The 12,525-nt window shown below is 41.8% G+C and overlaps 1 protein-coding gene across 2 annotated transcripts in view; it reads left to right on the forward strand.

Moving 5' to 3' along the window:
- The window catches only part of LOC139544143 (junction-mediating and -regulatory protein-like), a 73,026-nt gene extending 60,704 nt beyond the window's left edge, over positions 1-12,322 (forward strand). For both annotated transcript variants that reach the window (XM_071350936.1, XM_071350937.1), the window contains exons 3-10: positions 1,170-1,320; positions 5,989-6,158; positions 6,733-6,898; positions 7,122-7,309; positions 7,469-7,552; positions 9,179-9,280; positions 9,398-9,893; positions 9,995-12,322. In XM_071350936.1, coding sequence (XP_071207037.1) covers positions 1,170-1,320; positions 5,989-6,158; positions 6,733-6,898; positions 7,122-7,309; positions 7,469-7,552; positions 9,179-9,280; positions 9,398-9,893; positions 9,995-10,311 — 1,674 coding nt within the window. In that variant the 3' untranslated portion in view covers positions 10,312-12,322. The remainder of the gene's footprint in view (positions 1-1,169; positions 1,321-5,988; positions 6,159-6,732; positions 6,899-7,121; positions 7,310-7,468; positions 7,553-9,178; positions 9,281-9,397; positions 9,894-9,994) is intronic.
- The last annotated feature ends 203 nt before the right edge of the window (positions 12,323-12,525 follow it).

The following is a 12,525-nucleotide window of genomic DNA, read 5'->3' on the forward strand; positions in this document are numbered from 1 at the left end:
CCAAGCATATATGTTTGTTTGAGCCAAATCAAAGCTAGTTCAGACCGGACCAAATCTGAACCAAACATAGACGTCTATGATGGATTCAGATTTGTTCTGGACCGGACCAAAAATCTACATCCGTGGACGTTGAAATCAAGGCTGGTCCAGACAGGAGCAAAACAGTGGGCTGTGTGGGGGCTGTTCTTAGGAAATCAGCTACTCTAACTACAATATGTTCCAGCTGCTCTCTTGAAAATAAAGGAGAGCCGCACACTCTAGGAGCTCAGATGCAAAAATGTAATATCCAACGTTTCGACAGCCAAGCTGTCTTCATCAGGGTATAATCACAAACACTGCGGGATGACTCGTTTATATAGTGTCAAAAGACACACAGGTGTCTGTAATCATGGCCAAGAGTGGCCTAATATCATTGGTTAATTCTCAAATATTAAAATGCCATACAAAGAACAGCATACAAAAAACAAATGGATAGCATACGATCATAGATTCATTTTAGACTACACAAGCTTACAAACAATTACAATGGCAAAGTCACAAGAATGGCTTCAGATCAAAGTCTACGTTGAGACCGAAGGGAGCAAGGGTCTTTAAGTTAAAGATAAAACACACAATGAACAGAACAATAATCAGCTGTTTTACTAACTCCCAGGACGTATCCAGGGCTGGTTAGCTAGCTACAAAGACAGTGTAAAAGACCTTACCCAAGTCACTTCCAAGTAATGAACTAAGCCTGAGAAGTCAGTAACACTTAAGCACTTGATTGTCGTTGCCTCAGTATGTTTGATTAAATGAGATTGTCTTAACCTTAGAGAACGTCCTACAGTTATCAAAAGTTACAACAAAGGAGGACACTGGGTTTAGTAGTACAGTAAACACATGTCCCTGACTGCTACACCACAGCACAACCTGCTGTTAAAGACTGACATGAGGCCAGGTGAATTGAGGTACTTTAAATCCTCAATTAATCACTATTTGTAAGGTCTGAATTTCTCAATGTATCAATGTGCGAGAGTTTGACTTTCATTTATTAATCCAATCCCTTTATTTTATCCTGCTGGACCGGCACACCATATTTCCCTCTGGGATAATATATTAATAAAAATGTAATTGATTTATGTTGATTTGACCTTTGCGTGACCTCTATTGATCTGTGTCCCCTCGGTCAGATCTCCTTGGAGACGGAGCGTCTGGGGCCTCGTCGTGTGGAGGGGCTGAGGAGGGAGAATGAGGAGTGGATGAGGAAGGCTCACGCTGCTGTTCTCTCCATACAGGACCTTACCGTCAAGTTCTTTGAGACCACCGCCAGGGCTCAGAAAGGTACACACACACACACACACACACACACACACACACACACACACACACACACACACACACACACACACACATATAAGGCCTTTTCACACTGGCGTTGTTCTTCGCCCCGGGATATCTTAGCTCCAGGCTAGACTGGCCTGGGTTAGCGTAGCCTGTGTTCACATAAGTATTTGTTAACACTGGGCTAAACTTTAGCCCTGGCTAAGGATTCACACTTGTATACCCAAGCCCTGGGCTAACTGACAAACACAACATGCGACCAACATCTCTGACGCACAACCAATATTATAAGCAATTTATTAACACAATATTTCCTGTTGCTTCTAGCATTTGATTTCCAACAGTGATGCTTTGTATAAACTTTGCTGTCTGCCTGTCTGACATCGGACACAATGTTTCACTTTTGAAATTCTATCTCGCTCCTGTACAGAGATTGCAGTGAATGAACGAGACGTCAACTTTTCTGATCCAGGCGAAATCATGCAACAATATTATTATCATGTATATATGCAATTAAATGTCAATAGAAAAGCTATGAAAACAGAGGAAAATGGATTGTTTGCTGCCCTTCCAGCTGTAGAGTTTGTAGCTTTAGTTGGCTAAGTGAGAAGACCTTAGCCAGCCTGCATAGCAACCATTTTTGTTAGGCATAGCAACCATTGTTTTTTCACTGATTTAAAGTATTTTGGTTTTTGTCCTCAGGATTAAATAGTATGAATTTACTTATCAAAATAACCTTCAGAACGCATTACAGGCCTCACAAGCATATGTAAATTGAGTGTCGCTTTTGTGATTGGACAGTGATCATTCTAGGTGTTGTTCTTGACACAGTTTCACACATGCTTTTTTGGCACTGTGTTTCTGGGACTAACCCCGAAAAGTCGGTACTAACCCTGCTCCGGAGCAGGACCAGCTAGTTCTGGGCTAAGGTTGGTGCTAGCCCCCTTTAGAATGTGCAAGTGTGAACTAGAGGTCGATCGAATAATTAGGGCCGATTTCAAGTTTTCATAACAATCGGAAATCGGTATTTTTGGACACCGATTTGGCAGATTTTTTTATTTTTATTTTTTACACCTTTATTTAATCTTTATTTAACTAGGCAAGTCAGTTAAGAACACATTCTTATTTTCAATGACGGCCTAGGAACGGTGGGTTAACTGCCTCGTTCAGGGGCAGAATGACAGATTTTTACCTTGTCAGCTCGGGGGATTCAATCTTGCAACCTTACAGTTAACTAGTCCAACGCTCTAACCACCTGATTACATTGCACTCCACGAGGAGCCTGCCTGTTACGCGAATGCAGTAAGCCAAGGTAAGTTGCTAGCTAGCATTAAACTTATCTTATAAAAAACAATCACTCAATCAATCATAATCACTAGTTAACTACACATGGTTGATGATATTACTAGTTTATCTAGCGTGTCCTGCGTTGCATATAATCGATGCGGTGCGTATCGTTGCTCCAACGTGTACCTAACCATAAACATCAATGCCTTTCTTAAAATCAATACACAGAAGTATATGTTTTTTAAACCTTTTATATTTAGCTAAAATAAATCCAGGTTAGCAGGCAATATTAACCAGGTGAAATTGTGTCACTTCTCTTGCATTCATTGCACGCAGAGTCAGTGTATATGCAACAGTTTGGGCCGCATAATTTGCCAGAACTTTACGTAATTATTACATAAAATTGAAGGTTGTGCACTGTAACAGGAATATTTAGACTTATGGATGCCACCCGTTAGATAAAATACGGAACGGTTCCGTATTTCACTGAAAGAATAAACTTCTTGTTTTCGAGATGATAGTTTCCGGATTCGACCATATTAATGACCTAAGGCTCGTATTTCTGTGTGTTATTATGTTATAACTAAGTCTATGATTTGATAGAGCAGTCTGACTGAGCGGTGGTAGGCAGCAGCAGGCTCGTAAGCATTTATTCAAACAGCACTTTCGTGCGTTTTGCCAGCAGCTCTTCGTTGTGCTTCAAGCATTGCGCTGTTTATGACTTCAAGCCTATAAACTCCCGAGATTAGGCTGGTGTAACCGATGTGAAATGGCTAGCTAGTTAGCGGGGTATGCGCTAATAGCGTTTCAAACGTCACTCGCTCTGAGACTTGGAGTGGTTGTTCCCCTTGCTTTGCATGGGTAACGCCGCTTCGAGGGTGGCTGTTGTCGATGTGTTCCTGGTTCGAGCCCCGGTAGGAGCGAGGAGAGGGACGGAAGCTATACTGTTACACTGGCAATACTAAAGTGGCTATAAGAACATCCAATAGTCAAAGGTTAATGAAATACAAATGGTATAGAGAGAAATAGTCCTATAATAACTACAACCTAAAACTTCTTACTTGGGAATATTGAAGACTCATGTTAAAAGGAACCACCAGCTTTCATATGTTCTCATGTTCTGAGCAAGGAACTTAAACGTTAGCTTTTTTACATGGCACATATTGCACTTTTACTTTCTTCTCCAACACTTTGTTTTTGCATTATTTAAACCAAATTGAACATGTTTCATTATTTATTTGAGGCTAAATTGATTTTATTGATGTATTATATTAAGTTAAAATAAGTGTTCATTCAGTATTATTGTAATTGTCATTATTACATATACATTTTTAAAAAATCAGCCGATTAAAACTTCTTATGGCTGCAATCCCGGTAACGGGATGATATGACAACAGCCAGTGAAAGTGCAGGGCGTCAAATTCAAAACAACAGAAATCTCATAATTAAAATTCCTCAGACATAAATGTGTCTTATACCATTTTAAAGGTAATCTTGTTGTTAATCCCACCAAAGTGTCCGATTTCAAATAGGCTTTTCAGCGAAAGCACTACAAACGATTATGTTAGGTCACACCAAACCACAATAAACACAGCCATTTTTCCAGTGAAAGATAGCAGTCACAAAAAGCAGAAATATAGCTAAAATTAATCACTAACCTTTGATGATCTTCATCAGATGACACTCATAGGACTGCATGTTACACAATACATGCATGTTTTGTTTGATAAAGTTCATATTTATATTTAAAATTCTGAGTTTACATTAGCGCGTTACATTCACTAGTTCCAAAAACATCCAGTGATAGTGCATAGCCACATCGTTTCAACAGAAATACTCATCATAAATGTAGATGATAATACAAGTTATAAAAAAGCAAACCATGCAATAATCTGAGACGGAGCTCAGAACAAGAGTCAAATTAGCCGCCATGTTGGAGTCAACAGAAACCAGAAATACATGATAAATGTTTCCTTACCTTTGATGATCTTCATCAGAATGCACTCCCAGGAATCACAGGTCCACAATAAATGCTTGATTTGTTTGATAATGTCCGTTATTTATGTCCAATTAGCTACTTTGGTTATCGCGTTTGGTAAACAATTCCAAAGTCACAAAGCGCGTTCACTAAAACGTGACGAAATGTCCAAAAGTTCCGTAACAGTCAGTAGAAACATGTCAAACGATGTATTGAATAAATCTTTAGGATGTTGTTAACATACATCTTGAATAACGTTCCAACCGGAGAATTACATTGACTTCAAATGGAACAGAGCTGCCTCTCACGTGAACGCGCGTGGTGAATGCATGGTCACCTCATGGCAGTGGTTACTCATTCCAGTCTCCTTTGGCCCCCCTTCACAGTAGAGTCATCAGACAAAGTTCTATTGACTGTTGACATCTAGTGGAAGCCGTAGGAAGTGAAAACTCATCCATATCTCGCTGTAATTTCAATGGGAGCTTGGTTGAAAATCTACCAGCCCCAGCCTCAAAAATCCAAACAGGAAGTGTTTTTTGCCTGCCATATGAGTTCTATTATACTCAAAGACATTATACTCAAAGACATAATTCAAATTAAACTTCAGAGTGTTTTCTATCCAATACTAATAATAATATGCATATATTAGCAACTATGACTGAGGAGCAGGCCGTTTACTCTGGGCACCTCTGTGCACCTTTCATCCAAGCTACTCAATACTGCCCCTCCAGCCATAAGAAGTTAATCGGGATCGTCTTTTTTTGGGCCCCCAATAATTGGTATCGGTATCGGCGTTGAAAAATCATAATCGGTCGACCTCTAGTGTGAACACTCCCTTATCCCTGGGCTAAAATCTCCCTTAGCCCCAGGCTAAGGTGCAGTGTGAACACGCCTATAGAGAAACACACAGAGAAACACATAAACACACACAAACTCTGTACAGACAAACTCCAGAGACATGAATTATCCAGATGGCAGATCACCCCCTCAGTCAGACCATAATCTCCAGGCTTTAAACTGCTCTCCCAGAATCCCCAAACTAACCATAACCCAACTATCCACTGGCTCCACACTGACTACAAAGTCTATAACTATTCCCAAACATGTAAATCATTTGTTTTTGTCTCCAGCTTAGGCAGTACAGACCCCTAGAAATCAGCAGATAGCCCTCTAGTGGTGAAAGTAAGAACTGACTAAAATGCACAGAGGGGTATTCTGTCAAGGACATATCTTGTAAAAACAATATATATATAGAGGCATACTAAGACAAAATAAATGTGACATGGTGTGCAAATGATAACACATACGTAACACATATGCCTGTTGTGTTCTGTTTAAGCAAATAAACGCCCAAGCTATTGAAGTTTTACAGTAATTGTTCTGTGGGTGTGTGTGTGTTGCAGCGGTGTATGAGCGGATGCGTGTGGACCAGAGGAAGTTTGGCAAGTCGACGTGGGCTGCAGCTGTGGACCGCATGGAGCGTCTGCAGTACGCCGTCTCCAAGGAAACGCTGCAGTTGATGAGGGCCAAGGAGATCTGCCTGGAGCAGAGAAAACACAGCCTGAAAGAGGAGGTATTACTCCTATATTACAGTACTACAACTAATACTATTACTATACTACTACTGTTATTATAGTAATAAATAGTCAACTGATGAGGGCCAAGGATATCTGCCTGAAGCAGAGGAAACACGGCCTGAGAGGGGAAGTACTGATAAATCTATATAGCATTTTTCAAGATGCTCAAAGCACATTGTATTGGGGAATCATGCCTCATCCACCACCAATGTGTATCACCTACCTGGGTGATGCCACGGCAGCCATTTTACACAAGATATCTCACCACACATCAGGTACACCAGGGTTGGGCAACTGGCGGCGGCCCCCCTTCTGAAGGCCCTCAGATCAATAAAACAAAAAAAAACTCAGTCGGGTCTCAAATATCTGTTGCAGTTAGAATAGTAGAATAACCAAGGTGCAATTTTGAAATGCACATGTGTGTACGCAGACCCGCCAGCAACTGCGGCCCTTCATGATGAGTTCAGATTTCTTGTGGCCCCCACTCCCATCAAAGTTGTCCATCCCTGATGTACACAATACTCTGATTCTCTGTCTGTGTTTCTGCCCATCTATGTCTGTCTGTCTCAGATGCAGAGCCTGCAGGAGGGAGAGAATGCCATGCAGCGGTTGGACCAGATGGAGGCGCTGTACTATGAGCTCCAGCTGCAGCTCTATGACATCCAGGCTGAGGTGCTGCGCTGTGAGGAACTGCTGCTCAACGCCCAACTCACCAGCCTCCGCAGACAGATCACTGGTAATACTATGCACTGTATACCTGTTACTTCTAAGTAACATTCAGACTAGGAACTGCTGCTCAACGCCCAACTCACCAGCCTCCCCAGACTACTATACATCTATACCTGTTACTGTTAATGAACCACTAGACCTGTTCTAACTGCTCAGCTCCAAAGCCTCTGTAGAAACACTACTAGTGAGGTTATCTAACAGTGTACCTCTCTGCGCCCTTCCCTCCCCAGAGCGGCAGGACGAGGTAGTGTACTATGATGCGTATGAGAGTCCTGATGCCATGCGGAGGGTAGAGGACCCCTCGGCCTCTCTTCCCCCCCTCAGAGACAAGCTCAGCCAGCTGCAGCAGAAGACCAGACAGCTAGAGGCACGCAGGGGACGCATCACCGCCAAGAAGGCCTACCTTAAAACCAAAAAGGTAATAATCAACCAATCACACGCTTAGCTCTGGACTTACTAACAAATCAAAGCCATGAAAGCCTACCTCGAAATCAAAAATATGTAGAAAAGTAAAACCAATACTTTCAATCCTCCTGTAATGTGTTGGCTGTAATATGTCTTGTTTATCTGTAACCAGGAGATCTGTATCATCAACCACAACCAGAAGATACAGCAACGCCAAGGTAGTAAGGACGACCAGACCCATCAAGCACTGCAACAGGTACACTGATATGTTTCATTAGTGTTTGTGTTGATTCTAGAGGTCGACCGATTATGATTTTTCAACGCCGATACCAATACCGATTATTGGAGGACCAAAAAAAGCCAATAACGATTAATCGGACGATTTTTATATATATATTTGTAATAATGACAATTACAACGTACTGAATGAACACTTTTATTATAACTTAATATAATACATCAATAAAATCTATTTAGTCTCAAATAAATAATGAAACATGTTGAATTTGGTTTAAATAATGCAAAAACACAGTGTTGGAGAAGAAAGTAAAAGTGCAATATGTGCCATGTAAAAAAGCAAATGTTTAAGTCAGAACATGAGAACATATGAAAGCTGGTGGTTCCTTTTAACATGAGTCTTCAATATTCCCAGTTAAGATGTTTTAGGTTTTAGTTATTAAAGGAATTATGACGCGTCGACTATTTATCTCTATACCATTTGTATTTCATACACCTTTGACTATTGGATGTTCTTATAGGCACTTTAGTATTGCCAGCCTAATCTCGGGGGTTGATAGGCTTGATAAATTGATAAGTCATAAACAGAGCTGTGCTTCATGCATTGCTAAGAGCTGCTGGCAAACGCAGTAAAGTGCTGTTTGAATAAATGCTTACGAGCCTGCTGCTGCCTATCACCGCTCAGTCAGACTGCGCCATCAAATATCAAATCATAGACTTAATTATAATAAACACACAGAAATACGATCCTTAGGTCATTTTTAATATGGTCAAATCCGTAAACTATTATTTAGAAAACAAAACGTTTATTCTTTCAGTGAAATACGGAACTGTTCCATATTTTATCGAACGGGTGGCAACCCTAAGTCTAAATATTGCTGTTACGTTGCGCAACCTTCAATGTTATGTCATAATTATGTAAAATTCTGGCAAATTAATTACGGCCTTTGTTAGGAAGAAATGGTCTTCACACTGTTCGCAACGAGCCAGGCAGCCCAAACTGATGCATATACCCTGACTCTGCTTGCACCGAACGCAAGAGAAGTGACACAATTTCCCTAGTTAATATATAACATTAATTTCTTTTAACTAAATATGCAGGTTTAAAAAAATATACTTCTGTTCATTGATTTTTAGAAAGGCATTGATGTTTATGGTTTGGTACATTTGTGCAACGATTGTGCTTTTTTCGCGAATGCGCTTTTGTTAAATCATCACCCGTTTGGCGAAGTTGAAGTAGGCTGTGATTCGATGATAAATTAACAGGCACCGCATTGATTATATGCAATGCAGGACAAGCTAGTTAACCTAGTAATATCATCAACCATGTGTGGTTAACTAGTGATTATGTGAAGATTGATTGTTTTTTATAGTTAGCTAGTTTAATGCTAACTAGCAACTTACCTTGGCTCCTTGCAGCCACAGGTCATTTTGATGCTGCACTCGCGTAACAGGTGGTCAGCCTGCCACGCAGTTTCCTCGTGGATTGCAATGTAATCGTCCATAATTGGTGTCCAAAAAGGCAGATTACCGATTGTTATGAAAACTTGAAATCGGCCCTAATTAATCGGCCATGCCTCTAGTTGATTCAGTGTTATGGGAATGATGGTGAATAGTTCCTCATCCTGTCTGTGTTTCTCCATAGCGAGGGGAGGAGCAGGAGGAAGAGGAAGAGGAGGAGAAGAGTAACGCCAGAATGAGTATGGATAGGTCGAGAACTCTGGACAGACTACGCAGCTTCAAACAGGTGAGAGGACACAGTTACTTCTGAATAACACAGTCTAAACCTCTCATGTTGAGTACATCTTAGGTTGACGCTGTGTTTAGACGCATGTTGTAACTTTTGTTTTTTTGTCTGTTGCAGCGTTTCCCTGGTCAGGTGACTCTGAAGTCCAGCAGACTGCGTATGTCCCACGGCCACTCTCGGAGGAAAACCTCCTCTCCCCTCTCCCCCGCGGGGAGGCCTGAGACCCTGGCTGCCAGTGTCCAAACAGACACTGTTGACCTCCCTGAGCTCTCTGCTCCTCCCTCTGATGCCTGTGGTCACCAGAGTGTCTCTCTAACCCCGCTAGGGGGCGCCACTGAGCCTCTCTCTGCCCCCTCTCTTCCTCCCCTCTCAGCGATCCCCTCCTCTGCCCCTCCTCCTCCCCCACCCGTTCCCTCCTTAGATGACCTCTCCAGTGAGGGAGTTGAGTGGTCTCACCCCACTAGCCCAGTCCGGCAGTCCAAGGCTGGGTCGGATTCAGAGCCTCTCCCCCTGGCTCCCTTCTCCCCACGTTTCTTTGACAGCAGTCAGCTGCAGACAGCCAGAAAGAAACTGAAGAAGACAGCCATGCTGGACTCCTCACAATGGAGGAGAGGTCAGACATGACAACATACTGTTACCTGGATTTTAAAGGAATATATCAGAATCATAACTTGACTAGATTTTTAACATTGTTCCATTCTCCCATCTCTCCAGCGAGTTCTCCCATGGACGAGGTCCTGAACTCCCTGAAGAGAGGCAGCTTCCACCTGCGTAAGGCTGAGCTGAGAGTCCTAGCCCCCGACCCAGACGATGACGAGAGCAACAACATCCTGGCCCAGATCCGGCAGGGTGTCCGGTTGAAGAAGGTGCGGACGCAGCCGGAACAGCAGCGGCACACCAAGGGCTTGTTCCCCCACTCTGCCGACGCTCTGACCCGTTCCATCCATGAAGCCCTGAGACGCATCAAGGAGGCTTCGCCTGAGTCTGAGTCTGAGGACGAAGGCCTGCCCTGCACCGACTGGGAGAACTAGATACAAGATACACACACCGGCACCGACTGGGACTCTGACCTTTGACCTCAGCCACTACCATCTACTATTTCTGGCTCCACATTGACAGACTGAAAGCTGAGTAGAGATGTTTCCTTAGTAGAGATGTTAATTATTTCTTACTATTTCTTCTCGTCTTTGTAATGGACCAATAGCCTTTGCTCCTGGTTTTCTGTGTTGTGCTGACTTCTCACGCTCTATATAGTCAAGCACTTTGAGAACCTAGTAATGAAAGTCACTATGTAAAAATAATTCCTTCACTCGATTCCTTCTTTTTCCTGGACCAAGCGGGGGAATAAGGCTCCTTGTCAGTGCACCGACTGGAGAGCTAGGGTTCTGGGATCCCTTTATATAGAATTAACTATGAGGTTGGAGAGGTTAGGTTGCTGGGGTGAGTTTGTTTTCCGTTTGACAGGATTGAGTGTTTCCTTTAATGTTAATTCAACCCCCCATAGAATAAAGTGTGATATTGTTTGGCTGGAACAAAATGCCTGCACTCACACCGTCCAGTCCTCTGCGGGTGAGCGTGGCAACCCCTGGTGTCGAGAAGTCATGATATTTTTCTCTGTAAAACCACTGCCCTTTAAAGTCAGCTGATCTGTCCAGCTCTACAAAGACAGGTGTCATTCATTCCATACTCTATATTCATATTCCATCATGACATGTGTTTCTGTTGATGGTTTTTAAAGTGTGCTTTTACCTTCTTTTTAAGGTCGTTTTCATTTAGAAAGGAGTTTCTTTTTCTTTTTTTCACCACTTTATTTTCACTGATATTATTTTTCATGAGTCCACTATTACCGTGGAGTCGCTTCACCTTATCTACGCCTGATTCTTCTATCTGTTGTATCTAAGAGTTGTCAAAACTGAAACTATTTCTATAGGAACAATCTGTGTTTACTGTAATGAATCATGTTGAACAGAAAATGATGTACTGTTTGGAACTGAAGGACTGTGTGTACAACTGCTGTCCAAGTTGACATTTGGCCAGGTCAAAGGTGGTAGTACTGTATTTTTCCGGTCTTGAAAAACGCTCAGATAGAAATGTATGGTGCAGAACTGATATGATTGTCGGTCATGTAGAACAGGGATCTTGTCAGCTCTATTCATTATATTTCTATCTGTGTTTACCTCACTGAATCCACCAGTGGTATGGTACTGGTAACTAACCACAGTGAGTCAGTAGGCTGAGCATATGGGGCTCATGCTTCATGCTGTGTCTTCATGGCAAGTGGTCAAAACCCAATCATGTGACTTTCTGCAGCGTCCGCATATCTCTGACTGGGTTTCTAGTCTGAAGTGGCTTCTTCTCCTTCATCTGCACTGATCTATAAATGGTGGGTAGGTGACAGCAACACAGTAGAATGACTGAGGAATTAGCTTTTCACTGTAGATTTTTTTTAGTGCAGCTGTAGAGAAGTTTAGGAGTGTAGAGGCAGCCATTTTAGTTATATTGAGATGCCCCCTTCCTAGTCCTGTCTCATGGTCTCTAGACATATACAGTACAAACCTGTCTGTTGGAAAATCACTTTCATTTTTGTCAGTTTTCTTCATTGTATTTGGGGTCTTTAAGTATTTTATACATGATTTGTAAAATCTTTTGTATTATTCATTTCCATCTCTTCTTTCTGTCTTTAGCTAACACTACAGTTTGACCTATAACCTTTGACTTGTATGACCTTATGCATGTGGCTGGCCTGGTCTGATTTGAAGATGAGTCCGTCACTAGATAAGTGCAATATTATTATATTAAACTGAAATGTAATATATAATGTAATGAGATGTACATCCTGAAAATACATTGGCATGCTTAAAAACATCCTAAGTATTTGAGTAAAACAAGAATTTATAAAGCAATACCATACAAAATGTAAATGTGCTTTAATGTTGTTTTTTTTTGCCTTTTACTCTCGTTTTACTGTTATTGCATTCCTAACTGCTTTATATATCCCATTATATTTTTTCCCTTCAAAATAAAACCAAGTACCAAAATGTCTTCCTGTCCTGTTCTTTGACTTGGCATCACAGAGCCATTAGAACTCAACTCAGCCTTTGGCCAAACCAGACAGCCTTTTGTTGGGTCTAGTACATCATGCACATCCACATGAGGTCAACCACAAATAGTATTTCATAAAAATACAGCCAAACAATCCCCTTTTAGGCAGTGAGTGGATGTGATGTTATACAAGAAGCATCAGG

This window comes from Salvelinus alpinus, chromosome 18 (genome assembly GCF_045679555.1).
Source record: "Salvelinus alpinus chromosome 18, SLU_Salpinus.1, whole genome shotgun sequence".
Taxonomy (NCBI): Eukaryota; Metazoa; Chordata; class Actinopteri; order Salmoniformes; family Salmonidae; genus Salvelinus; species Salvelinus alpinus.